This window comes from Ilyonectria robusta (assembly GCF_021365365.1).
Source record: "Ilyonectria robusta strain PMI_751 chromosome Unknown BGZ61scaffold_1, whole genome shotgun sequence".
Classification (NCBI taxonomy): Eukaryota; Fungi; Ascomycota; class Sordariomycetes; order Hypocreales; family Nectriaceae; genus Ilyonectria; species Ilyonectria robusta.
In genome coordinates, this window is record NW_025764435.1 from 515,945 (window position 1) to 541,761 (window position 25,817).

Consider the following 25,817-nt stretch of genomic DNA (forward strand, 5'->3'; position numbering starts at 1 on the left):
TTTTCTGGAAGACGAGCGTTGGAGGATTGCTGATTTTGCTGTATACTACTATCGCCACAACCCACCCGCCACCACCACTGCCACTGGGAACGACAACAAAACGGTTATTGTTTTGAGATGGTCGGATTGTTCCCGGAAGCTGGGCATGGCGCGGGCCGGGCTCGGCTTTGCGGGATAGGGGCGGGGGAAACAGGCAGAGGAAATAGGCGTTGGGGAGTCGTGGATAAACTCAGGGCTGGCTCGCTGATTTGACTTGAAGATGGCAACCGGGCCAGAGAGGAGCCAGGAGCCAGGAGCCAAGAGCCAAGAGCCAGACAGAGACAAGACAATTCGGAATACCAAAGTGATATTACAAAGCTTTCCACCCCTTGGCGTGTGAAGACCCCCACGAGAATGGAACGCGTGAACGGCAAAGAGGGGAAAGGGACAAGAAAACAACTCGCGTCCTCGGCATCGGCACCGTCGTCATCGTCGCCGTCCTCTTCGGAGGTTCGGTAGTGCAATTTTCAGACCAGGGCGCCATGCCAATTTTTTTCCTGACCCGAAACGCACGAACAAGCCCGAGGCCGAATACCGGCATGGGACTGGGAGAGACCGAGGGGAGCAGAGCGTGTAGTGCAATACGAACAAGTTCTGTGGGAGTCTCGTCTCCATCGAACCCGCTCGGCACAGAGCAAGTGTTCTCGCGTTCTTTTTCGGCTTTTTTTTTCTTCGTCTCTTTTACAGATGGCCTGATAGGATGGATGTATTTGTTCACGATGCAAGACTAGTTAGTCGAGACTCAAGACCCTGGCCACGGCACCGCACCGGTCAAGGCAAGGCCGGCGCTTGCCAACGCCCCAACCCCCCGCTCTCTTGTCTTTTCTTATTCCTCACGGTTCTGTTCGCGGACCCTTGCCCCACGCAGCGGGGTGACGGGGTGACTGAGTTGATGCAGGTCACGATGGTTTTTTTTTATTTCACGCAAAAATAGCTCCGAGGCCACGCCTAGATTGGGGCTAAACACTGCCAAGCAGAAGCACTGGAGAAACCTTGGCTGTGTTGGTTGTGGTCGTGGTGGGGTCGAAAGCGTCCCCTCAGTCCCGTACCGCTGGCCACTTGCATGCCATGCACAGAGAAGCGGCCTGGCCGTGTTTCCATGTGAGGGGAAGCGAGAGGAGGAGCGAGAGGAGTAGCCAGAAGATGCTACTGTAGGAGAAGCACACCTGGCCCGCATTCGGGGCGCTTGCGAGCTTGCGTCCGATGCAGGCGGCAGCCGCAGTGGAGAGAAACGCGAGAAGGCGTAGGTCTTGCGGTGCCGAGCAGAAGGCGGGAATCTAGAGCGACCCAACGCGGACAGGTTGGATTGGATCGGACTGGTGATCTCGGCCTCTTTGACCTCGTCGCCTTGCAGCTCGTCCAAGGCGGTTCGACCGAGCTGCCACGCGGCAGCGACTAGATGGACGACACGACATTCATCTCGCAGAGTGAGGGCACATCGACGCAAGACATGCCCCTCTCTGCGATATGCCTGTCCACCGTCTAGATCTGCGCCTGCGAACCGCCTGCGTCCGAGATTCGGATGGCACACTTGTTGGCTGGCGGGCGGCTCTGCTGTTTGAGCGAAACGTCAGCCAGATCGTGGCTAGGCATGATTTTGTCGCCACTTGACAGGTAATCATTATTCGTATACGCTACTCCGGTGATGAAATGGTAGTTGCAAGACGCCCGCTCGGAGACGAGGTAGGCAGAAAGCCTATGAAGCATCTCTCTCTGGTCGATGATGTAACTGATTAGTTCCGCCATTGCGCAAGTTGTTTGTGACGAGAAAACATGATTTTCAGCTTCGTCTTCTAGTGCTATTTCCAGTGACCCACGACAACCAGCCATCTTTAGATGACAGCATGCGAGTTAGTCACGATGATGAATGAGTGTAGGCACGTATTAAGCACGAACGGGTCTGTGTTCACCATCGAAATGCCAGGGCATGCAACAACCAACCTCAGCTCAACATACTTCAAACTGTGAGACCATCGGATGCGTCTTCACTAACCCATGTGCACCCAGGCAGAGGATCCTGGCCTGCCCGTCTCGCAATAAAATATGTTTGGTTCATCAGGTTGATGGCCGCCGGGTGCTCCGTGTGTATGACCTGCCTAGAATGAACGATTCGATCATGACCAGCGTGAGTACTATCACGACGCTGAACAACTCGACCCCGGCTGACACTTCGCGTAATCTCCTGCCACGCGGCAGGCAATTAACCGTGTCATATGCAAATGCGCATTGCACCTCGTCAAGACTGTCATCTTTGCTTGGGAAATCCGAATCAACGTGGGACATGCCATCACGGCGAGGAGACCAACGTCATATCCCCTTTACAGACGCAGGAAGAAAAAAGAAGGCGATGGTGATGACGGGCCAGGTCCAGGGTAGCAGTAATTAGGGTCCAGCCCGCTCCACCCCGACGAAACAAGTGGCTCACAATGCTGTAAGCTACATGGTACGTAAACTGACAGAGAACGGATGCGCTCGGGAGATGGGGACTACTCTGCCTACGAATTAGGCATCGATGAGTCGCGTTGTGTCATGAGTTGAGGGTGTCGCCTCCCTCGTCGTCATGGAATCGACGATCAGGAAACCTGTCGACATCTGCCCGGGGGGACGGAACTGCTCATGCCGCCGGGTGAGACTGGGATACTGGGGTACTGGGATGCTGGAATACCCGGGAGCGGATGAGTCGAGCGAGAGTGTGCCATCCACTCTTCCCCTTGTTGGTTCCATGCGTGTGTTGCCGCCAGTGGCGGAAGCGCTCTGTGCCCCTCGTCCACGTCGGCGGGTTCATTGGGATGCATGATGACGGCTGGCCTCCCCACGGGTGGCCCACTGGTGGCCCACGCGGCTTGCCCCATGGTTTATCCAGCTTGCCGGTCGGGGATTGGATGAATGGTCACCAGAGGGCATCGTGCCCTTGTGCCGTTGTACAGCTCTCATGTGTGTACCCCGTGTGTATGTACCCGACCTGTCCTGGATGGAGATGGTTGCAGCATGCGAGGGAGGGCCGAGCGTGGGAATCCGCCGGCAGCTATCTGCATCGAGAATCGAGGGAAAAAAGGTAGGCGCGGGAGGACTTCCAGACTACTCACAGCAGAGGCCCGAATAGAGTAGCCTCGACGCCTAATCGACATTCGAGTGGTGTGGCAACGACTCAGAATGGGTGACTGACTGTCCGTGACCTGCTTAGGCTGTCGTTAACGTAACACACCTCGCCTCATCTCAGTTAAGCTGGCACTCTGGCTGTCTCCGCCGACGGATAGCCAGAAACCCAGCCAAGAAGAGGCTTGAGGCCAAGCAAAGGCTCCGTCGCCCGTTTCGGCCGCCACCAAAGAAAGTTGCTGACCCGTGTCGCCGGACGACTCGTTACGCGACGGATGCCCGGCCATGCCGCCCGAGCCCGTTCCGCCGGGAACTTAGGAGCCTGTTCCATACTGTATCTGGATGGTACAGTACATGATCGATGTGTGTGCCATGTGCACCAAGCACGGTTTGAGGCTTTGGATGGGGAACTAGGCGGCGCCCGGTGCACCGATTCCTGGGATGCTCGGTTCTTGATTCCTGATCCCCCGACGGCAACATCAACAGAGGGTGTCGTCCCTGCGGAAGTAGACGTGCCTACGCGCCCACGCGGCCCCCATGCGCTGCCTGTCACATCTCTAGGCCCGGGCTTTCCCAGAAGCCCAGTGACCAGCGACTACAGAGCGACTACAAGACGCGGAGAAGATGGCTAGGCAGTGACAGCCAGTCAGCTGGTCCCGTGGCAACGGGCTTGCTGATGCTGTCACCCTCTCGCCCTTCCTTCTTCGTCCTCCCAATGCGACATTGCTGCACCGATGCATGCAAGCGTCCCCCCGATGTAGGATGTCGAGATGATCATGGATAAGAGGTGCCTGCAGGGTGGGAGCAGAAGGCGTTGACCAGTCGGGTGACGAGGAGCCGTAACCTTGGGCTAATCTAGGGTAGCGGATTGGGAATTGGGCGGCTCTCTGCTCTTTTTCTTGCTCTGGGATAGCTTCGTGGACGACAGTACAGGTAGTTGAAATACCCTCAGTCGTGGTCCCCCGGTTGTGGTTCGGCTATCTAGTAGACAGAGGTAATACTGAGTGGCCGCCTCTGGTTTTTGGCACTGCTGAGGTGGTGGACTTTTTTACTTGATGCATCGCTTCCATATTGGGATTGGATGCACTTGCGGCTTATACTCACCGCCTCTGAGCGATTGCCCTACCTCATGACTACAAGTGGCTGAGAATTGGGTGCCAACTCGTCAACCTGTCGGGTCTTGTCATGTATCGCTGTAGACCAAGGACGTTCGCGCATGTACCATTATTTTGCCTCGATGCTTTGCGGGCGCTCTCCGTGCGCGAGAAAGGAAGGGCTGCAACGCTAGACGAGTTGTATCAAGACACACAGCAAAGATGCCTATGACCAATTCATCAAAGAGCCGCCCACTAAGGCCAATCATCGTATGTCGATCGGTGTGAGCGACAGAGAGAAAAAGAACTCATCGGCTGGGTTTGCCTCAGTGACGAAAGTGGGTGCATGCAACATGGAGTGGTAACTCCATCGTGATCTATCTCCTAAGTCCGGTTCAACACAGAAACGACAGATGCCGATGGCGCGGCGTGGCGAGAGCCAGTAGCATCGCCGACGTAGGACTGGCTAGTTGGTGGTTGGGGTCGAACCGGTATTAGTGTAGCCTCATCCTCACAACCCGCCCATCAGAGGCGCTTTCACCAGGTGAGTTCCGGGGTGCGCGTCCATGGTGCCGGCAATATCTTTGCCCTGTCACGCGAGTAAGGAAGCTGTTCTTGCGGTGAGGATTGGATGGTCGCGCCCCACTGCACAACATGCAGGTAATACTAACATCTTTAGATGTTGGAGAAGCCAGTAGGGGGCCTGTGGCATTTTTTTCTTCTTCGCCTCCTCTACCAAAGCGCGAGCTGCAGATGGTCACCTTGCAGCACTCGGCGGTCTGGTCTGGTCCAGGTCTTCCCTGGCTGTGGCGTTGTCCGTCTTCAATGCCTTAGCGTGACCTAAACGTTTTCCCAGTCCTCTAGATCCGCGTGCTCTTGGAGGTATACCTATACAGCGAGAAGGAATTAAGGCTGGGAAATTGTTGACTCGTCGCTGCTTGAAGATGGTGACCGCCATTGCATTCAGCTTAATCACGCTGGTTGAATTGTGACCCGACCCAGAGAGGCGACAGTTTTGTGGTCATCATGATCTGGGTGATGGTAGACAAGTACATGGGCGATCACTCTAACAGTTCCTGAAACTGCGGCAGCCGGGAGTGTTGATGCTTCAGATCCTGATGTTAATTTGCCAGGGAGCAGAGGCACGGTCTTCGATTGCTGGGACTCGTGAACCCTTGGACTAGGCCAGGATATCTCTTCGATGCAATTGTGACACCCAAGTTCGGGTTAGGACGCTGTTATCGTCTCATAGGCCAAGGCGTCCATCTAATGAACCCTTCATCTCCAGGGTTGCCAATTAGGTGGCCCTAATTGGATCTCGGGACCGCTTGGTGTATTAGAGACCTCGGGTTGCTAGACCCTTGGCTGTTGCTGTCGCCCCGAGCACTCGTCACTTGAGCCCCCAGCTAATGCCGAAGATATTCTTCCCGGACACTCTTTGACTCGAGATTAGGTACGCCTACACAGGCCGCGTACACGCTGGTCGTTCAAGTCGACTGTCCCGAGTTGCCCATGATACATTGTCGTGGATTCCGAGGCTATTTTTGTGAGCCATCCATCCATGTGGGTTCCTTGACTGTCAAATGTTGGTAGCGTGTTCTGTCCATGTCAGCCTTTGCAGGCATGACCACCAGATCGACAACCGCCAGTCCAAGCCTTCCGGCCCTAACTTAGACCAGAGATGCGCGCAGCGGCTAGCGCTGGAAGGCGCTGGTACAATTGAGGGTTCTTCGTTGCAGAGCTGCATATCTTCGTCTCCGACGGCGCAGGGGCGGATTCGGGGGGGGGGGGGGGGGATTTTAGACAGTGATGTAAATTGGCTGTCAATATCCCCACCAGAGAAACCGTACCCCTGGAGATGGGACTCTGAGCGTCATGTTGCAGGAAAGCTTGACTGGAGACCCTCTCCCTGTCCACAGGGAAGCGAGACAACTTGGTTATGTTGGAGGCTTGTAAATATGTGTTGCTGTTTGGCTGGGTCGTTGGCGTGACAGCGTACCGGTTCATTTGCGCGGCAGGCAGTGCAGGCAGTGCAGGCAGGGAGAGTGCTAATTGAAACGGGCATTGCGAGGTGATTCGAACCAACAATGTAGGCCGGCCCCAGTTGTGTTCACATGGTAATATGGCTGAGACGGAGAGACTGGTTGATGAATCAAATCTCCTGGACAAGGACGCTATTGGCCGGCAATCCTCTAACTCTGCCCCCCCAACGGACGGACCAAATCTCCTGGGGGTTGGTGGTGGCCAGGGGAGGCGCTGTTTGGATGACAGACCAGTCGTTGGTGCGTGAGGAGAGAGCAGCGGTGAATGGGCTGGGGAAGCGGGAGGGGAGAAGAAGCGTGACGTACATTGCGCGCAGCCGCGCCTGGCTGGTGCAGGCAGTCAAGGCGGCTGCGGTGGCTGCGGTGGAGGATGTCGCGTGAAAGAAAGGGGGGTTTGCTCCTTGATGCACGTCTGTCCTCCAAGGCGCGCCGTTGTCCGTGGAGTGGTACGCTGCCCTCAGTGGACCTGAGGCATTTCTCTCCGCATTCTCCATCCAGGGTGGCACAATAGACAAACGACAAGAGCGATGGCGGAGCTGCAGGTGATTTTAGCTGCTGGCGTTCCGAAATGTCAACTTATTGAGGGGGCAGGATGGCATCGCATGTGCGACTCCGGCCGCGAGCAGGGTGAATGTGGCTCTCTGGCTGAATCATCTTCGTATCTCACGGCTGTACCGTGCTGAGTGGCCCGGGTTTGTTTTCCTGGGCTTTGTTGTTTTTATTTACACAACTGTGCAGACGGGCACGCGAGGCATTTGTCGTTCCAAGATACAAAGAAAATGGCCACGGGCCAAACTGTGTGTAGCCCACTCTGCTAGGCGGGATTTGTGAGCGTACATACCACAAGCACCAGTTTGATTTGAAGAGCGAAACACCCGAGTTTCGTCTCTTGATTATCCCAGCCGTCGCCACCTGCTGAGCTTGACGTGCAGTAGACTTGCTGACGCCCCGTCGACTTGCTTGGTCCATCGGCGCAGCGCGCCAGGACCATGGTCCCACTGGGGCTTAGGCCTCAAGAACCGCTATACTGAAATGGCTTGATGGGAGAGTGCGAGGAACCCTGGCCCACAGTGGATGAGATCCTGGCCGGGTACTCGCCATGCCATGGCTTGCCCCTGGTCGCCCCTTGAGAACGGTGAGGTCTGATCGACGGCGTGTGAAATCCCTGCAGGCAGCGGCGCAGTACCTAGGTACCTATGTCCGTCTGTCTCGACAGTACTCCGGAGGGTACGTATCGTCAACTCCAAGCCTGTCTTTGGTGCCATTCTTCCTCATGCGTCCCGTGCAGGTTGTGGATGGGACGAAAGGTTTCTGGAAGCACACCTCGAAGGCTAGTCTTGCCACCCCTTCTTCATTTGCGCCCCCATCAGCCGACCTAAGAAAAGCTAGAAGGGGGACTGAGACGAGGCACAATTTGTACGTCTAATAAGCCGTGCTTGGAGGTGTACCGTGTTGTTGTTTTCGTAGTTTGTTATGTTGGGAATCTGGATGCCACAGGAGACGCAGTCAGGGGGATTGTTCAGGAGGGGGGCCAATCTCCCGACCAAACACAGTGACATGGCGCATGGCAAAAAATACACTTGAGGTTGATGCAGGCAGACGCCGAGCCAGAATGGTGAGGGCTGATTGAGGGCTGGCGATGATGAAGTTGATGACGAGGTGGATAAAGTGGTCGGGAGCTGCATGGGCGCCACTAAGAGAGGGCGAGTACGGTAGATCAGTGGCCACAGTGTTTTTCGTGGAAACCGCCCCGGGACTGGTGAGTGGTGAGTGGTGACTGGAAGGTGACTGGAAGGTGACTGGTAATTGAGAGCAACTGGTGACGTCCTTCCAACCACCCGACGCTTCTCAAACCAAATCCATTGGCCACCCGTGGACCAAGTGACGCACCCCCGGGGCCCCGAGAGGGAAGGAGCGTCTCCGAGAAGGAGGCCCCGAGATGGAGCCCCCGACAAGAAGGGCAACCCCGGCAACGTCAAGACGCCCGCCCTGGCAGAGATGGTAGTGTGCAGAAGCTCACTCGGAGGTATGTACCTGCGTACCTATGCACTGTCCTACTTCGTACGTTGGCCACAAAGGATTTGCTCAGGTCCGGATTGAGCGCATTGCCGCTGGTATAAGGTGTATTATTAACATCATCTTCTACCTTGCAGAGAAAGAAGGGCCCCGTGGATCCGACCGACATCCAGACTCGAATAAGCCGTCCAAGATACGCCCGTCGCGGGACATACACAGCATGGAGTTCTGCACAGAGGAGGAGTCTGGATGCTACAGCCCGATCGCTGAGTGGACAGAGGGACGGTTGAGTCTCGTCCCAGCCTGGTTCCCACTCCCATGTCGAAGGTCGGTGGAGCACCCCTCGCCTTCGCCCCGAGGACCCCAGGCCGGCCTGCCCCCAGGCCCGAAGATGCCATCAGCTGAGCCATCTGAGTGGCTAGAGCACTAGAAATAGTGTCCACAGCCCCCGAATTTGAGGCCAAGGGCCCATCCATCGGCAAGCACAGGCGTTAAAGAAAAGAGGAGCCCCGACCAGGCGGACGGGTGTGAGTGAGCGAAAAAAAAAAAATTCACCATGAACCACCCGACCCCCGGACAGCCGACAGTCGGGTACCTCGAGGTCGGGCTGGGCCAAGGGTACCTGTACGTACCGCCGGAGAGCACGGCCAGGGTTTGTTCACTGGGAAATGGGTAAACACATGGGACTGTCGGCTTGCTCGCGGAATGTAAATGAACCACGGCATTCAGGACACCAGAGACAAAGGTGCCCGGTTTGCTCACCTGGCGGGTTGTGCTGGCTCGTCTGCCTGACCTCATCCACGTATATGGTTAAACCTACCGATCCTATCCGCTCGGAATACGAGGTATGGTACGGAGTACTGGAGTACTGGAGTACTGACTGGTGTGCGCGTACTCCATACTTCGTGTGTAGGATAGATACGTATTCGTAGCCACACATGGAAGTGCAGCCAGAACCAAACTTCGGCAACGGACAAGAGAGCAAGCTGGCAAGCAGCCATGGGGCCATCACTCCAACCCAGGCTTGATTGAGAGCAGCCCCGTCCTAGGTTGGCAAAGTAGAGGCCTACGAAGTTACGAAGCCGAATGTACTGTACTGCCTAGGGGGCGGCCGGCATGCCCTGCTGGGGCCCTGCGCCTGAACACCTTGCCTGACTGGACTGAGGTGGTGGAGCGGTGGACTTGGTGGGCTCCTCGGTGGTGTGGGCTCCATGGTGGTGCAGTAGTACTGCGACTGTGCTGGACGGAGGACGGCTGGGCGTAGGAGCGAGGGGGAGCGAGAGAGGCACGGAGTACCCGCTGTCCGAATACTGGCTGGCTGGTACGAGCTGGCTGGAGGTAGTGGCGGCACTGTGTTGTGCGTGCACAGAGGAGGTGTCGGGTGGTCACCAGGCCGCGGCGGTGGTAGAGCAGTCCGTTTAGATGAGCCCGAAGTACTCCGTGCAGTGGGCGGCCCTGCCCTGCCCTGCCCTGGACTTCCCTTACCTTCCCTGGACAAGCCCGCTGGCTGCCGTTCGCTGGCTGGCTGCTGAGATGCTGGCTTGCGCGCTACCTCCGCCCACTGGCCATTGCCCACACTGGTGGCCAGCCCACAGTCCACAGCCCACAACAGCCGGTTGCCCAACCGTTGCGCTGCTCCGGGCCCAGGTACGGTACAGTACTATGGTACGTACCCCAAGCCGTAGTGGTGCTGGAGTCAGTCAGTCAGTCATTCACTCGCTCGCCCAGCACCTTGCCATCCGCCCGCCCCAGCCCAGCCCATGCCATGCCATGCCATGCCATGCTGCCATGCTAGCCTCTAGGTACCAGGTAGGCTAAGGGATCCATTTCCCACTGGCTCCACGCCCCACGCCCCACGCGCCGCACCCTCTCCTCCACGCCCTCACCCGCTCCCACGCCTCCTGGCCTCGCTCCATGCTGGGCTCACTGGGCACACGCTGGGTACGCTGCACACAACTCGCCGGCCCATCCTTCAACTGCCACACGCCCTCCTCCTCCTCCACACACTCCATCCCCGTCTCCCCCATCTTCCCATCCTCTCCCTCCTCTTCGTCTCTTGACCTTCATCCTCTTCTCCTACCTCCGTCTCCTTCCTCTTCATCCCTCTCCATCTCTCTCCTCCACGACAAAAACCGAATCCGCCAATTCCTCGACAACCACCAGTCACGAACCCCCCTTTGGTTCGTCGACGTCAGGATTCAGGTCTTTTTTCGCGCGAGCCTCTCTGCCCGTCCGACTCCAGTTTCATTTCTGGTGCAGGTCGCTGTGTTATTTCCCTAGGGTTCCGTGCTCCAGTGGTCAACGCCCAAGCGTCCACTTCTTCCACCAACCTTTGGGATATCGCAGTCTCGGGCTTTCTCCCTCCCTCCCTCTCCCTCTCTCTCTCGTCCATCGGCAACATTCCCTTCTGGTGAGTACCGCTCTGCCACTCTTCCATCTTCCGCGTCTAGTCCACGAGTTGTCGACCACCCGTTGCGTTACCTCCGACCACTCGATCATTGCTCCTCTGTTCTGGGAAACAACCTTTGTCCACGAAAGCATCGAGCGGCCTGATCATCACACAAAACGCACCGGTCCCTTGTTTTCTACGTCGACCATCTACTGCGCCATCTCCGATATCAGATGCCACCTTTCTCTCGACTGATCCGCCCACGCGCCTCTCCTAAACACCGACAATCTTGCCACAGACACTCGACCGACTAGACCATGAAGATGACATAACTTTGAGTATTTCGGCATGACTAATTTTGTCAGGGTGCTTAGATCCTCGTGGCCTTTTCCAGGTTTCCTACACAGGTTCTTCACTTGAACGATTCAGATCTCTTCATCTCGATCCAAACAGAGCTGCTGAAGGTCCCTTTTTTCGGTTGACCATCTTGTCTGTTGGAAATTCTCTCGAATACTCGAAACATCCACACCGTCAGTCTTGTCTACATCATCAATCGACAGGATATTTCCGGATCACCCTTAAATGGCCCGATCCGACAACTGAATCCCGCGTCGATCCTCCCCCTCTGCTTCGTCGCTCTCAAAATTTGACCTCGGAACTCGATCTCACTAAACTGTGGTATCTATCCACAGTCGTGTTTCCGTGCTCCGTCGTCTGTTCTTTTCCGGCAAAGGTCGCTCTTCGATCTTCGTCGGACTCTCCCAAATACCGTCATCATGCCCGGAGGCGTATGTGCCGTCCTCGATTATGAGGTCGACATGATGGCTGAGTACGTGGCTGAGATGGCTACGCGAGTCGTGACCCCTGATGCCCCGGTCACCTCGCCCTTCCGCAAGTTCGTCTCTCAGATCCTCACGTCGACGAGACTTCCAAGCACCACCATCCTTCTAGGAATGAACTACCTCGCCAAGAGAATCAACACCATGAAGGGACAGGGCCCCTACAAGGCCTCAGAGGGCCAGGTCTGGCGGTACCTCACCGTCTCGCTTCTCCTCGGCAGCAAGTTCCTCGATGACAACACCTTCCAAAACCGCTCCTGGTCGGAGGTTAGTGGCATCGCCGTTTCCGAACTCAACGCTCTGGAGTTCGACTGGGTCGAATCCATGGGCTGGCGTCTCTATGTCAACCTTGATCTTAGCAAGGACTACCAAGCTTGGCTCGAGAACTGGCGCGAGTGGCAGGACATGAAGAAGCGACAGGCTGCCCAGGTCAGCCGTGAGAGACTCGCTTCTCTCGTCCCCGCCATCGACACCGAGCTCGCGAGACACAGCGGCCACCGCACTTCTCCTCACTCGCGTTACCTGCAGGAGCAGGTCGCAGAGTACGAGCGTTACCAGGCCATGAAGGCCCAGCAGCACACCTACCGCTCTCGTGATGCCAACTGGGCTCACAACCCCTGGAGTGCACCCCTCACTCCCCCCGACTCGGGCTATGGCACTCCAGACTACTCCATGTCGGCCACGTCGAGCAATGCCCGCTACAACGAGTGGTTCTCTCAAGCTGCTGCCCAGTACAGCAGTCGATACCCCCAGCCCCCTGCCTACAGCAGCTTCTACCCATCCCGACACAACAATCACAACGGTCACTACCCTTACTCTCAGAACATGTGGGAGCATGGGTTGGCTGAGTGCAGTTGCCCCGGATGTGTGGACCCGATGAAGCAGCAAGTCCCGTACTTCGTGCCTCACGGTTACAGCCAGCCAGTCATGGGTTGATGGGGAAATTACCAATTTCCTCCTACTGGAAGGAGGCTTAATTGCCCTCGAAATAAGGGCGTTGGTCTCACAAAAAAGAAGTAAAGGTTTTCAGTTTTACGGCCACGATTTTTCTTCACGCGCATCCCGAGAACGATACATTCGCATCTTCAGATACCCCAGGCACGACAAAATTGTTCAAACGATGACCTTTCGGCGGATCATTCTCAGGATTTTTCTTTTTTTCATTGTCGCATCCGGAAGAGGAGTTGTGGGTTCACGAAGAATGCCTCCACGTACGGCATGGTACTTCACATTGCATCCAAAAGCTTCCTCGATACCGCGACATTTTTTTTTCTTTACTGGTATACGCTCTATAATGGTCACACCCGGCGTTTTGGTTTTGGGCTCCACATTACACGGTACGGTTCCGATAGACGCGCGGTTTTTACGTCTTTTTCATCCGACATCTGGCGTCTTCCTTCATATCATACGGTATGATCATGAATATCGACATATCTCAGCATTGCCACTCAGTCTGAGATAACGACTTGAACACAGGGCGAGGAGCCGTTTGCCGTCCGTTCATGTCCGATCACATGGATGATGCACCATCGCACTGCCCTGGGATCTATCTGGTTCTGATACCCTAGAAAAGGGTAGAGCATCGATCAGGTGAAAACAAAATTGTACCACTTAATGGTGGTTGGCGTGCCGCGGCCGCTCGCTTCATCTTTCTTTTGTGCGCAACGACTTCGAGATGCGACCCCGATTAGTTGCGTTTGGCCCAAGTCGATTTTTGTTCTTTGTCCTAAGAGGTTCACGTCCAGAGTTTGCACGACAAGACTCTCGCCTCAGTCTAAGGAAATTGCGTCATTTACGAACGGATTCCAACGAGACACCTCACTTGACGAACTTGAAAAAAAGTTTGGGGACAGTATATATTTTTGCACATGTTCATGTTTTATTGTTGGGTGTGACAGATGACGGTTTCTGTCCACGAAAAAGGGTCTACATGATGGGGTTCATGCATTGCGTTCTAGCGGGTAAAACGGGGAATATGGGATGGGTTTTCTTTGGTATGATACGTTGTTCTTCTGCTTTTCTGCCCCGAGGCTGGATTGATGCCCTCGCGTCCCTCGGACAAGCCGACGCGCAGATGAGCTCACCAGTTCCACTCGGTGGCTGTTTTTTTTACGATCTTAGACGTTGTCTTCATGGTTTCGGCATCAGTAGAGGAGGGGGCTCTATTAGGAAGTTTGCTTCTTTTGCACCGGCTTAATGGGGAATCATTTTGGTTGGGTGTCTTCAAGCTACCGCATCGGTTTATTCTTCATGATATGGAATGATATTTTATGGGACTGGCGGCTGACTTGGCCCGGGACAAGAGGGCAAAGGGACCGCTTGGTGAAGATGTTTCGAGTCTTGTTTGCCGTCTCGAAAGGCGTGCTCTATTGCTGGGTTTCGGGCATGGGCTCTTTCGCACAGCATTGTGCAGGGCAAAAGGGGGCAGGAATGCGATTTCGGGGGTTTTTCTTTCTTTCTTTTTCGTGTTCGAGGCTCCTGCACGACCTGGTCTCGCTTGATTTGAGTCTGGACGGCTTGGAGTTTCTTAGGTATGAAATCCGGAGCGAGAATTGTTCATTCGTTGGCGTGCCGCAATTAGAGCACGACCTCTCGCTTCGGGTCCTCCTAGATTAGCAAATGAAAATGAAATAACGCTCACTCGGATTCGAATTGTCAGTGCAAATGCCTTGCTGTCTGTCTGCCCTTGGTCAAGGATTGGGTATTCGTTGGCTGGCAATTGATGCTGCATTGCGCAAAGTCGGATGAAGTCCCAGCGTTGTAGAGTCCTCCACGGCTGATTATCGGAAAACATCTGGGCCTTCATGACCAGACCTCATCAGGATTCCTCAGTTGACAAATATAACATACAACAAATTCCTGAGCATCAATTCCAACTGGAACTAACCCCAGTAACTAGGCCATTGCGCCTCCTTAGCTCCTGCTGAACCCACACCGCATCGTTGCGACTGGCGACCAACATCTGGCAACTCGCATCTGGCACTCGCCATCTAAGAGAACTCCGGCACAGCCATCATGTCGAGCCGCTTCGTCTCGGGGGGCACTATTAGCTCCAGCGGCGAAGTCTCCAAAGACGCACCGGCCAGTGGCAGCACCGCTTCTGCAAAGCCCCTCCACGCCGGGGCTAAGACCAAGGAGTGGGAGGCGGTGCAGCAGGAACTCGAAGCGGACCGGCGCCGGCGCGAGGAGCAGCGTGTCAAGGCGGCGTCCGGCGAGGGTGAACGGAGTCTTTTTGATATCCTGGAGGCTAATAAAGGTTCGATGTTCTCGTCTCCTTGTCCCCCCAGGAGTGGCAATGCCCTTGTTTTTGGAGGATTGGTGTAAACTGATGATGGAAAACTTGGCGTGTAGCTGCAAAACAAGCTGCCTTTGAAGAGCAATCGAAGCTGCGCAACCAGTTCCGCGCGCTGGATGACGACGAGATTGATTTTCTCGACGACGTCCGCGCGGCCAAGCGCGCAGAGGAGGATCGCGTCCGGCGGGAGACGGAAGAAGGCCTGAAGGCGTTCCGAGAGCGGCAGAAGGGGGGAGGCGAGGCACCAGATGCTGGCGGCGAGGATGTAGGCGTCGAAGGCGAGGGCGAGTCGTGGGGCGTGGGAAAGAAGAGGAAGCGTGTCAAGGACCGCGAGGTCAAGGGCGTGAGGAGGAGGGTGAGTAATGGAGAGGCGGATATCGAGAAGAAGGCAGCCAAGGAACAGCCCATTAAGACTGTGGAGAGCGAGGTAAAGAAGCCGGAGGAGGCTACGAAGCCGCCGGAGAGGAAGGCTCTGGGACTGGTGGGATATGGAAGCGACTCAGACGACGACGACTAGCAATGGAAGCCAAGATACCAGACATGTTCTTTCGCCGCAAGTAGCATCTCTCAGGACATGTCGACTGTTTGTGAAGGGGAGTAAATGCTTTTGGATTACAAAGTACAGTAGCATAGATGTCGTCCCTCCTATATCCGTAGATGCACCGCACCACCTATCGCTCCCTTGCCTCCTGGTATAACATTGATATACAAAAGCATCCTCATCACATACCAGCCATTCCTCGCCGGGTTCTAATATACATACAGACACGTTTTTTGGGGGGCGTTTCTTGTCCTTCGTAGCCGTCAAATCATGTTTACTCGTCACTGTTGATGTCGCCTACGTTGGGGCGATAGGGCTTGCTGTTCCACGAGTCAACGCCCCAGCGCCAGAGACTGCGCAGGCCGCCCTTGAGCCAGCCCTCAACCTCGGCCTCGGGGACAACGAAGGCGGCTGCGCGGGCCTCGAGCTCGGGGCTGATCTCAAAGCGGCGCATGCGCTGCATGAGGCGGGCGTCGACGACGAGAGGCGATGTCCAGATCTTCTCCTTGGGTGGGGGGGCCGGAGCGTTCTCGTCGGCGGCCTCAACAGGCTCGTCCTTCCACACTGACTTGGGCCAGTCCTGCTCCTCCTGGGCCAGGACGAGCTGCTGCTCGTGCATGCCGTCGGCCTCGCGCCACTCCCGGGCGGAGGCGGCGAAGCACACGGCCGCAACTTCGCGGCCGATCTCGTCGGCCAGCTTGCGGCGGGTGAAGAAACGGCCGAGGCGGACAAAGGTGTGGCGGAAACCGAGGCGGTGGGGAAAGACGATGGGGTTGGAGGGGTTGAACTCGGCGGGGATTTGGGCGGGGAGGTTGGCCAGGGAGTAGTCGTCCGGGGAGTTGTACGGCAGCGGTTGAGGAGGCCGCTCAGTTTTCTTCTCTTCCTTTTTCTCCTCCTTCTTCTTCTCCTCGGGCTTGCCGCCCTCAGCCTGTTCAGCTGCAGGAGGGGTATCTAGAGGGGGAGGGACATCCGCGGGAGCAGTTTTCGTCTCAGGTTCTGGGAGAGAGGGAGCGTCAAGGGGTCCAAGCCATCCCTCATGTAGTCCTCGCACATATTCTTTCCATGCGTGCAGTCCGAAAACGACGTCGCCATTGACGCCCTCGTATTCTGGCACGCCCATCCTCTTTCTCAATTCTTCGACCATGTTGTCATCCGTCTTCAGCGCGTCCTCGCCTGGCCGTTCATGCCCCCTCCTCGACCGACGAATCTTCTCGGCCACTGCGGCCCTTACATCGCCCTGCTGTCTTCCCTGAACGAACTCCCAGTCGAGGCCGGACGCAGCCAGGACAGGCTTGGCGTACTCGAGGAAATGATCCTGGGTGACTCGCAGGCCATCGCCGGGAGGGGCCGCGAGGTAGATGGTTAACTTGCGAGGGAGCTGGTTGGCGGCGCCGATGGGCTCCGTGGCGAGGGGAGCGACGATATGCCGCCACTTGGCCGTGGCCCGTCTCTTCTCCCGCTTGTCGTAGACGATAGCGGCGGTGATGGTGCCGGTGATAGTCCAGAAGATCATCCAGTTGCGTGAAGGCAGTTTCCGGGGGAGGTTTGGCAGGCCCATCATCTTGAAGACGGGGTTCGGTTTCGAAGGAGGAGTAGGCGCCTTGTATGTTGCGCCGGTGCCGGTGCCGGCGGGCTGGGCGGGGGGGTTGGACTCGGCCATGTTGGAGGAGATCCGGGGTGAAGGACGGATGAGACTCAAGAGATATGGGCAAACCCTCAATATTCAGACGGATTAGAACCCGTTACCGGACAAACGACAGGCCTCGTTATACTGCTGGCCGAGTTGTGGCGGTTGCGCATCGTCCTGTAGCAAAAAAATTGGCCGCGATAAGAGCTGGGCCGATAAGCCCCGGGATGGAAATACTTCGGTTCCGTCTTCAAGCTTCCGCCTCCGCGAGCCGGAGACGGAGCAGCTGCATCCATGTCGGTTGTAGACAAGGGTATATCGGTGTCATTTCCTGGAAATCTGGCGAGGTAGCACGAAGGTCTTGGCCATGAAGGCTTCACTTGAGCAAGTAATTAAAAAGTGCTTGAAAATTGGCACTGGCGAATGTCGCTACATTGTCATGTATACTGGGGCTTCTACAAGGCTTCTGGAATATGACGAGACCCCGGTTGTTGGCTGGCAACAAGATTTCCGTGCCGCATGTTGGATGCACAGCATGCGGCATGTTGCAGGTCGCATGTGATACTGCCTTGGAAGAGACAATGGACCATACGTTTGAGATTTGTCGTAGGCGGCGGAGTTGGGCGTTATAACACGTTGTGTGTTGCACTTCTGTAGATGGAGATGGCATCATTGCTCCCGGACTGACTTTCCGGGATTGCCTAACTAATCTAGACAAAAGCAGAGTCACATCAACCAACGCTTGGACGGGCACAAAGAGCACTCGGCCGTGTGAAAGGGGGTATGTACTTGGTAACCCATGGCTCGCCATGTGGGAAGCACGGGCTGCGGATGCAACACGGGAGCGACGAAGGCGTGGCGGCGTGGCGGCATGGCGGCATGGATGACCCAACTCGACTCGGTTTATGAGAGGTTCAGCTTGACTCGACATGGACGCGTGTGTGCATCCCGTCTCTCGTCTCCCGTTTCCCATGTACTGTCCGGTTTCTGTTGGCGTCACTGCCCCCTTCACTGCCACCGCCCAGCGTGATTCAGGTTGATTTCGAATGGAGACGAGACGAGGACTGCAATGTAGTATAGCCAAGCCTGGCATCTCCATGGGCTTAAATCGTGTGTCTCGGGGGAATGTGTGCTTTTCCGGCGCCAGCTCTGGCGTGAACGGGTATAATGGGCCTACTAAAACTGAAGTGGGCGGTGCCGCAGGCCGCAGGTTGACCTGAGGCTCCGGCTCCGGGGGCGGGGATTGGACCAGGAAGCCCCTGACACGGCGAGTGTCGCTGGGAGCTCCCTGAAGGCGTGTTCCATCCCTGGCGAGCCAGCGCTGTTGCGTTGCAGTTAGCTGGTGTTGATGCTGGGGTGGTGGTGGGTTCGACGCCTGATGAAAAGGAGCTGCTGGAGCCCAAAGTTCGCCCCAGGGCATGAAGGCGCCTGAGCCACGGAGCGGTCCTCTCCATCCCGCTTTGGATCATCACCGCAGGCGGCGTTCTAGCTAAGAAGTAAGGTAATTAGTGTCAGTCTTGGCCGAGGGGGAAGGAAGAGGGGAGGAAACGAGAATTTGGGATGGGAATTGAGGATGGAAGGTGGCCGAAGGACAATTGAAACTGACCGACTTCGTTGTTTTGCCCGCTTCTTCTTGGCTAACCTGGGTTGCGCGTCCGACACCTCAGAATAATTATAGCAGTGAGTGGCGGTGGGAGATGCAAAGACGCAACCCTCACAAAGTGCACGGAACATAACTTGCCTCGATTCCTCGACTTTCTCTGGATCGGGACTAAAATCCATTAAATACCCGTCTGCGATGGAGAAATATCTTCTTCAATTTCAGATAAACGCAACTCGTCTCTGATATGGTACATCAGTCCCATCACGGGTGGACTTCAAATTCCGGGTTCCAGGGGGGTCCATGTTTTAGAGGGCCGCCTGTGGTGCGCGGTGGGTGGGTGCACTGAATGGGTGCACTGAGCTCGCCCGTGGATTGCCACTTCCAGCGCATGGCCCGTCGCCACTCCAGCGCATGCATGGCCTAACCGCCAAACCTCTAAACCGCTAAAAACCATCCATTGGATGCATTGGGTCCCGTCCATTGGATCCAAGACGGACCAGGCCGACCCCTCGAACCTGTGAGGTCCAGTGCCAGCGTCCTTGCGCGTTTCGAGACTCCCACCTCACCTCTTACTACCTACTTGTATCTGTCATCTCTCAACCTCTCCCCCCAGACCTCGTCCGCTCCAATATATCCCATCCCGCTCGCCTGCCTTTTGCATCTGGGCCTTCGCTAGCGCTTGCTCTGCGATCCAGCCCACTTGCTTCCTTGGAGGGATTCTAGCCTCCACAGGCTCTCCGCCATCCCAACTTAAGTTCTTATTAACCCCCCCCCCAAATCGCAGCGGCGCCCCGTCCCGCTGCCCAGTGCCCAGTGCCCAGTGTCTGCCCCCTGGACATCTCCTGAAACTCGCCGTTCCCATCCCTCTCTCCCCTCGCCCATCCGCCCGCTCGAGTCCAGTCGAGACGAGTTGATCCCACGATGGATTCTAATAACAACCGCCTGTTCCTCAACTTTGGAGGCAACAGCAACGACCGCCTCACCGCTTCCGACCGCACGTATCCAACCACCCCCTCGACATTCCCACAGCCCGTCTTCCCCTCCGGCTCTGGGCAGCCCGCCATGCAACACCAGCAGCAGCAACAACAATACGCCGGCGGCGGCTACAACGCCCAGGGCTATTTTGTCCAGAACAACCAGTACGCTCCTCAGTACCAGGGCCAACCGGGCAATGACTACGCCAACCAGAACGCCGCCTACCAGCCGCGATCCAACACACCGGGCACCAACGACCCCAACACCGGCCTTGCTCACCAGTTCTCCCACCAGAACCTGGGAGGCGCCGCCAGAGCCCAGCAGTATGGCTCTCGGGCACCTCCACAGCGTCCTAGAACTGCTGGCGCATCGGGACAGCAGCCTGGGTACAACAACTACATGAATGCTCCACCCATGCCTGGCCAGACCGCCGCTCCTGTTCCCGAGTTCCAGCAAGCCCCCGAGCGCAACCCCGACCGATACGGCTCCAGTGCCAACAGCAACCAGAAGAAATGCTCTCAGCTGGCCGCTGATTTCTTCAAGGACAGTGTCAAGCGTGCTAGGGAGCGCAATCAAAGGTTCGTTATTCCCGGGAAATCATTGCTGCATGTCTCAAGCAAGCCCATGTGACTGACTCGTGACCTTGCCCGTAAATAGACAGAGCGAGCTGGAGCAGAAGCTCCAGGACCCGGGCCAGAGCTCAGGTCGGAGAGAGCAGCTATGGTCCACTGCCGGAAGGAAGGAGGGCCAGTATCTCCGTTTCCTGCGAACAAAGGACAAGCCCGAAAACTACAACACCGTCAAGATTATCGGAAAGGGTGCTTTCGGAGAGGTCAAGTTGGTGCAGAAGAAGGGAGACGGCAAGGTCTACGCCATGAAGTCTCTTATCAAGACGGAAATGTTCAAAAAGGACCAGCTGGCCCACGTTCGATCAGAGCGAGACATTCTCGCCGAGTCCGACAGTCCTTGGGTCGTCAAGCTCTACACTACCTTCCAGGACTCGTACTTCCTCTACATGTTGATGGAGTTCTTGCCTGGTGGAGATCTCATGACCATGCTTATCAAGTACGAAATCTTCTCTGAGGATATTACGCGATTCTACATTGCCGAGATTGTCCTCGCCATTGACGCCGTCCACAAGCTCGGTTTTATCCATCGGTATGAGAACTTTCGTTTCCCCTTCCTTGAAAACATATCTGACCCTGAAACAGTGATATTAAGCCTGACAATATTCTCCTTGATCGAGGCGGTCACGTCAAGTTGACCGATTTCGGTCTCTCTACTGGCTTCCACAGACTTCACGACAACAACTATTACCAGCAGCTGTTGCAGGGCCGGTCCAACCGTCCCCGTGACCGAACCTCCGTGGCCATTGACCAGATCAACCTTACTGTTAGCAACCGATCCCAGATCAACGATTGGCGACGGTCACGAAGACTGATGGCCTACTCCACCGTCGGAACCCCTGACTACATCGCCCCTGAAATTTTCACTGGACACGGATACACCTTTGACTGCGATTGGTGGTCACTGGGAACTATCATGTTCGAGTGCTTGGTTGGCTGGCCCCCGTTCTGTGCCGAGGATAGCCATGACACCTACCGCAAGATTGTCAACTGGAGGCAAACCCTGTACTTCCCCGACGACATCACACTGGGCGTTGACGCGGAGAATCTGATCCGAAGGTTGGTTCTTTCTCCTCTCTTGATGCAGTTGGATGAGCGCTAACCCCTTTTCTAGCATGGTTTGCAACACCGAGAACCGACTTGGTCGGGCCGGTGCACATGAGATCAAGAGCCACGCCTTCTTCCGTGGCGTCGAGTTCGACAGCCTGCGTAGAATCCGAGCTCCTTTTGAGCCGCGCTTGACGTCCAACATCGACACGACCTACTTCCCTACCGATGAAATTGACCAGACCGACAACGCGACGGTCCTCAAGGCTCAGGCCCTCCAGTCGGGCCGTGGCCCTGTGGAGGAGACTCCGGAAATGAGCTTGCCCTTCATCGGCTACACTTTCAAGCGGTTCGATAACAACTTCCGATAATTGCAGCCTGGAAGGACAAACACTCAACCTACTTACATGATCGAGAGAATCTTGCTCTGCGAATGGACTTCCTCTAGCCCGGCGGGAAGAGAGTGGGCGGTAGCAATGCAACGAGCGCGGAAATGTTGCTGTTCAGCGGTTGTCAGACGGCGTAGCGTGGATCTGGGGCCAACTATCCTCTTCCACCTTTCAGGATCTGCCTCTCGTCTCTCTCGTCATTACCCCAGGCTCCTCTTTTGCAATATTTGTACGTAATCCAACAGGCGGGAGGGTTGAGTTGAAAGGTTGGCACTTAGACTTGGGTGAAGCGTGTGCTATATCTTGCCATTTTATTGTCCTGGGCATGTCTCTAAAAGATGAGGTATAGACGTGCTCATAGCCATTAAAGCCTAATTGAAAAAAAGTAGCTGGTACATGAAGATCTGTGTGCATGTGATTTGAAGCCCAAGGACCTGCCACCCAACTCCTAGCCAATAAGTATGGCCTAATCATACCTAATCATATTGTATATACATTCTAGTCATTATCCCAGGCCCAAGAAGCTGAAGATTCTTGGCCAGCGAAGAGCCTCTTGATGACGCGAGGTTGGTCCCTTCTTCTTCGTGCGCAATCCTCGCCTGCTCGTCGCAAGAGCGTCCGTTGCGCCATGCCCCTGAACCGCAGAGAGTGCCTAACGCCATCCTACTCTTCTGTGACGACTGCATGTCCCGTTATGTGGGCTGCAGCGCATGGTATACTTTTTTTGGATCGTTATGTCCCGTTTATCTTCGACATCTGTCCGTTGTGTCTCTTAACCGCCAACCCTGTCAGTCCCTCCCATTACCGCGCCGTCAGACCTGGCGCGGCGTTGAAGCGCTCCTCCCGCTCCGTCATGAACATAACCTGGATCCAGTACTCCTTGGCGTCCGGGTCCCAGAAGCAGAACTGACGGTCCTCGCGCTTGTCGAGCTCGCGGGCGGGGATCTTGAAGCCGACCGTCTCGTAGGGCTCGGCGGCGACGAGTAGGTACTGGAAGTTCTTATCGGGCTCCTCGATGTGCTGGGTGAAGGCGTTCATGACCTGCCACTTGGGGGCGGTTTCCGGGGTGGCGTCCGGGTACTGCAGCTGGAAGAGCAGGCCCTGCTGACGGGTAACGGGGTCGCGAATCTTTGTGATCTTGTAGCCGGGGCGGCCGATCTTGACGACGTTGCGGCGCGCGCCGAAGCCGACGCCCGAGACGCCGACGGGCAAGCCGGTGGCCGGGTCGACAGCCTGCTTGCCCTCCTTCTGCTCGCGGGCGGCGCGGCGGGCGAGGTTGGTCTGATGCTTCTTGCCCTGGGTGTGGGCGAGGTAGGAGCCGTCGTTCTGGTGGACGGTCAGGCACAGGCGGCACTCGAAGGAGCCGACGTGGTTCTTGAAGAAGTAGGGATCTTTGTCGAGGTCGATGGTCTCGAGGGCGAGCTTGCGCAGGCGCTCGCGGCGGTCCGCGTTGGTGGCCGACTGCGACGCGACGCCGCCGCCGCCGAACTTGGAGCCGGCGCGGTTCTGGAAGTCCATTGCGACTGGGCGATGGGCGGGCGCTTGGGGGGGTGGTTGCTCGAGTTGGTTGTAGAAGAGAGGCTGAAGTTGAAGTTGAAGTTGTCGGGTCGCGAGGCTGAGGGAGACAAGACGGTGGAGGTGATAGTTCCAACGCAGGGCTGCGAAAAGCTCATGGTCTGGGGAAGGAGCGCCAGCCTCACCAACCAAGGTGAGCCAGGTCGGAAAATTATTATGGGGACGACACCCACCAATCACAGCAGCGACGCCTTCACAGTATAAGGAACTTACAACCTCACAACCACAAGTTACAAGTTACGCTCATTATGATTGTTGGGGCAATTTTATAAAATAATTCTCATCCTCACGCTGGAACTTTTGGATTACTTCCGACCTCCGACTTGATAGAACAAACTCTCACCGAGATTGCACCTACTAAATACCAATGCGGCATCTAATTCCCTACCAGCTACAACCTGACAAGACCTGCATGTTTGGAAACAAATGCTTCCACGCAACGGACAAATCTCTCCAACTCAGACTCTGGAGTCTCCAAGACCAGGGCGATGAAGCCTCGCTGGACAACCCAAAAGCCCTCTTCCAGCATATCAAACCAGAAAAGGGTCCTTAGCCCCTGATTCTCCTTCACAACACCACCACGCTCAAAATCTCGAGTGCCATCCTCTGGAAAGTGGACTCCCAGAATGGTCCCCATGCCTGTGAAGCAAACCCTGGTGCCCTTGGTGACCTCGTTGAGTCTCTCCCTAAGCTCGTCTCCTCGTTTGGTGAATTGGCTGGCCACCTCGGGCGTGTAAACCTTGGTTAGGCCTGCGTATCCTGCGTGGGTCACCAGTGTGTTGTTGTTGAAGGTGCCCGAATGAGAAAGGGCTCCAGGAAGTCGAGGATCAAATGCTGCCATGACGTCTGCCCTGCCGCCGAATGCACCGAACGCTAGACCGCCACCGAGATACTTGCCAAAGGTCTTGAGATCCGGTCTCAGTCCTTGCAGTTCGGCCAATCCTCCGGCCGTGAATCTCGAGGTCATGACTTCGTCGAGGATCACCAAAACACCAGCCTGCGTCTGGTTAATTCAACATCTACTAAACGGGATATTGGGATGGCTTACCTGTGCAGCAGCCTCCTGGATTCCTTTTAGAAACTCTGGCTTTCCTGGAATAGCACCGCCGGACCCCTGCATGCCTTCGAGGATGACGGCAGCCACGCCATCGGTTGAAATGGCACTGCGAGCGCTCTCCAGGTCATTGTACTTTGCCACGATCCAGTCCTCATGGTCGACGTTATTCGCACCGGGCTTGTCCCCTGCGAAGCCAAGAACGCCGCCATGGTAGCCTCCGCCAAACGCAACGACCTTTCTCTTCTTCGTGAACGCCCGCGCGGCCGCCAAGGCGTGCAGGTTGGCCTCAGTTCCAGAGTTGGTGAACCGAACGTGCTCAATGTGGAAACGTCGGCACAACTCCCGGGCAAAGACTTGCTCCTGAGATGTTGTTGCGCCAATGTTCATGCCAGTATTCTGGAGCACATCGCCGATGGCTGAGAGAATGACTGGGTTAGAGTGGCCATAGAGGGCAGCGGTGAACTCTGCCGTCAAATCTGTGTATCTAATGGCCTATTAATGCACTCCTCCGTGAATAATCATCTGTGGGACTTACGTGTGACCATCCTCTGATGTGATTTGGAATCCCTTTCCGGATTTCATAGCCACGGGGAACGGCCCAACATGCAGGACGGTTCTTGTGTTTCCACCGGGCATTGACTTGACAGCTTCGTCATGAAATGCCTTGGAGCGAGGGTTGCGTTCAGCATATCGAGCTGTGGCCGCGTCTAGTTTGGTCTGGAGAAGCTGGGCAAATTCTGCGGACATGATGGATATTCGATCGATGAGAAGAAAATGTTGTACTATAGTCGGGGGTTGGTTGTTGAGCTACTGATGGAATACGGGATGGTGCCAAGTTTAAGTAGTTGTTCTCCTCTGCTATCGGCCAGCGACGGCGGTTGAGATCCGACATCGCCCTATCACTTTAAGCCTTGTGGCATGATGCCGGGGTTACAAGCCTCGACGACATTGCGAATTACGATAGAAATTGATACGAATTGACCTACAACATGCGATTCTAATTTGGTCGTTTATCCGATCCCGAGGCGCCGAAGACGTTGCTGGTCGCGATATCCTCACGATAGAAACCCGATGGTAAGTGCTCCAATTGGTGAAGGTTTGCTTATCGTCACGCCCGTCGGGTTTCGGGTCTCGGGTTTCGATTCCACCTCGGCGTATCGTAACTGAAGCCCAATCGCAGAACCCGAAGATGGAGTAATACTTGCCAGAATCTGATGAACGACTCACTGGCGAGGTTCGGGAGTTTGGAAAAACAGTAGTTGTTGAATTTAAAGGGAGGATTGTGATTCACCCGCATGTACATGCATTATCAGACCCAAAGACAGTATCAAACAATGCACACAATACACCAGAGTAAGAAATGCGCCTCATCTTAGTAATTATTCCTCCCAGTAATCATTTTCAATGTATGTATGAAGGAGAATTTAAATTGAAGGTAGGCACTTGGCTCAATCATGTTTCTTTTGGTTGCGCATACTCGCGCATTGCTTTAGCTCAGGCTTGGGAGAGGGGGCCGGTACCTGCGTGCGAATCAATACTCAATAAAGATGCGGTCTGGACTTGTGTA

General features: G+C 55.8%; 10 protein-coding genes across 10 annotated transcripts; 6 read left to right on the forward strand and 4 right to left on the reverse strand.

Annotated features, from left to right (window-relative positions):
* The first annotated feature begins 2,570 nt into the window (after positions 1-2,570).
* BGZ61DRAFT_3948 (uncharacterized protein) lies at positions 2,571-3,325 on the forward strand. The gene is made up of 2 exons (XM_046242904.1): positions 2,571-3,094; positions 3,224-3,325. The coding sequence occupies exons 1-2, from the start codon at positions 2,715-2,717 to the stop codon at positions 3,237-3,239; spliced, it is 396 nt and encodes a 131-aa protein (XP_046111616.1). The 5' UTR covers positions 2,571-2,714; the 3' UTR covers positions 3,240-3,325.
* Positions 3,326-8,422: 5,097 nt separating this feature from the next.
* On the reverse strand, positions 8,423-10,314 carry BGZ61DRAFT_511554 (uncharacterized protein; the record flags this gene model as incomplete). The annotated part of the gene is made up of 5 exons (XM_046252124.1): positions 8,423-8,713; positions 8,843-9,075; positions 9,108-9,332; positions 9,380-9,947; positions 10,174-10,314. The coding sequence occupies 5 exons, from the start codon at positions 10,312-10,314 to the stop codon at positions 8,540-8,542; spliced, it is 1,341 nt and encodes a 446-aa protein (XP_046111617.1). The 3' UTR covers positions 8,423-8,539.
* Positions 10,315-11,452: 1,138 nt separating this feature from the next.
* Positions 11,453-12,451, forward strand: BGZ61DRAFT_338968 (uncharacterized protein; the record flags this gene model as incomplete). The annotated part of the gene is made up of 1 exon (XM_046239182.1): positions 11,453-12,451. The coding sequence occupies one exon, from the start codon at positions 11,453-11,455 to the stop codon at positions 12,449-12,451; it is 999 nt and encodes a 332-aa protein (XP_046111618.1).
* A 42-nt stretch (positions 12,452-12,493) lies between these two features.
* Positions 12,494-13,083, forward strand: BGZ61DRAFT_4039 (uncharacterized protein). Its single transcript, XM_046243116.1, has one exon. It carries the CDS (start codon positions 12,636-12,638, stop codon positions 12,975-12,977), a length of 342 nt encoding a protein of 113 aa, XP_046111619.1. The 5' UTR covers positions 12,494-12,635; the 3' UTR covers positions 12,978-13,083.
* Positions 12,722-13,877, forward strand: BGZ61DRAFT_3999 (uncharacterized protein). The gene is made up of 3 exons (XM_046243020.1): positions 12,722-12,852; positions 12,992-13,205; positions 13,261-13,877. Exons 2-3 carry the CDS (start codon positions 13,130-13,132, stop codon positions 13,710-13,712), a joined length of 528 nt encoding a protein of 175 aa, XP_046111620.1. The 5' UTR covers positions 12,722-12,852; positions 12,992-13,129; the 3' UTR covers positions 13,713-13,877.
* Positions 13,878-14,530: 653 nt separating this feature from the next.
* BGZ61DRAFT_525056 (N-terminal domain of NEFA-interacting nuclear protein NIP30-domain-containing protein) lies at positions 14,531-15,327 on the forward strand (the record flags this gene model as incomplete). Its single annotated transcript, XM_046252698.1, has 2 exons — positions 14,531-14,771; positions 14,867-15,327. 2 exons carry the CDS (start codon positions 14,531-14,533, stop codon positions 15,325-15,327), a joined length of 702 nt encoding a protein of 233 aa, XP_046111621.1.
* A 298-nt stretch (positions 15,328-15,625) lies between these two features.
* On the reverse strand, positions 15,626-18,398 carry BGZ61DRAFT_470345 (inner membrane protein import complex subunit Tim54-domain-containing protein; the record flags this gene model as incomplete). The annotated part of the gene is made up of 2 exons (XM_046248067.1): positions 15,626-17,045; positions 17,359-18,398. 2 exons carry the CDS (start codon positions 18,396-18,398, stop codon positions 15,626-15,628), a joined length of 2,460 nt encoding a protein of 819 aa, XP_046111622.1.
* Positions 18,399-19,078: 680 nt separating this feature from the next.
* BGZ61DRAFT_501501 (kinase-like domain-containing protein) lies at positions 19,079-22,013 on the forward strand. Its single transcript, XM_046251707.1, has 4 exons — positions 19,079-20,134; positions 20,214-20,714; positions 20,768-21,241; positions 21,297-22,013. The coding sequence occupies exons 1-4, from the start codon at positions 19,503-19,505 to the stop codon at positions 21,598-21,600; spliced, it is 1,911 nt and encodes a 636-aa protein (XP_046111623.1). The 5' UTR covers positions 19,079-19,502; the 3' UTR covers positions 21,601-22,013.
* On the reverse strand, positions 22,014-23,298 carry BGZ61DRAFT_437121 (uncharacterized protein). The gene has a single exon (XM_046244073.1). The coding sequence runs from the start codon at positions 23,134-23,136 to the stop codon at positions 22,420-22,422; it is 717 nt and encodes a 238-aa protein (XP_046111624.1). The 5' UTR covers positions 23,137-23,298; the 3' UTR covers positions 22,014-22,419.
* A 124-nt stretch (positions 23,299-23,422) lies between these two features.
* On the reverse strand, positions 23,423-25,177 carry BGZ61DRAFT_4088 (pyridoxal phosphate-dependent transferase). Its single transcript, XM_046243200.1, has 3 exons — positions 24,786-25,177; positions 24,242-24,734; positions 23,423-24,190 (listed from the first exon to the last, which is right to left on the reverse strand). The coding sequence occupies exons 1-3, from the start codon at positions 24,995-24,997 to the stop codon at positions 23,585-23,587; spliced, it is 1,311 nt and encodes a 436-aa protein (XP_046111625.1). The 5' UTR covers positions 24,998-25,177; the 3' UTR covers positions 23,423-23,584.
* Between the last annotated feature and the right edge of the window lie 640 nt (positions 25,178-25,817).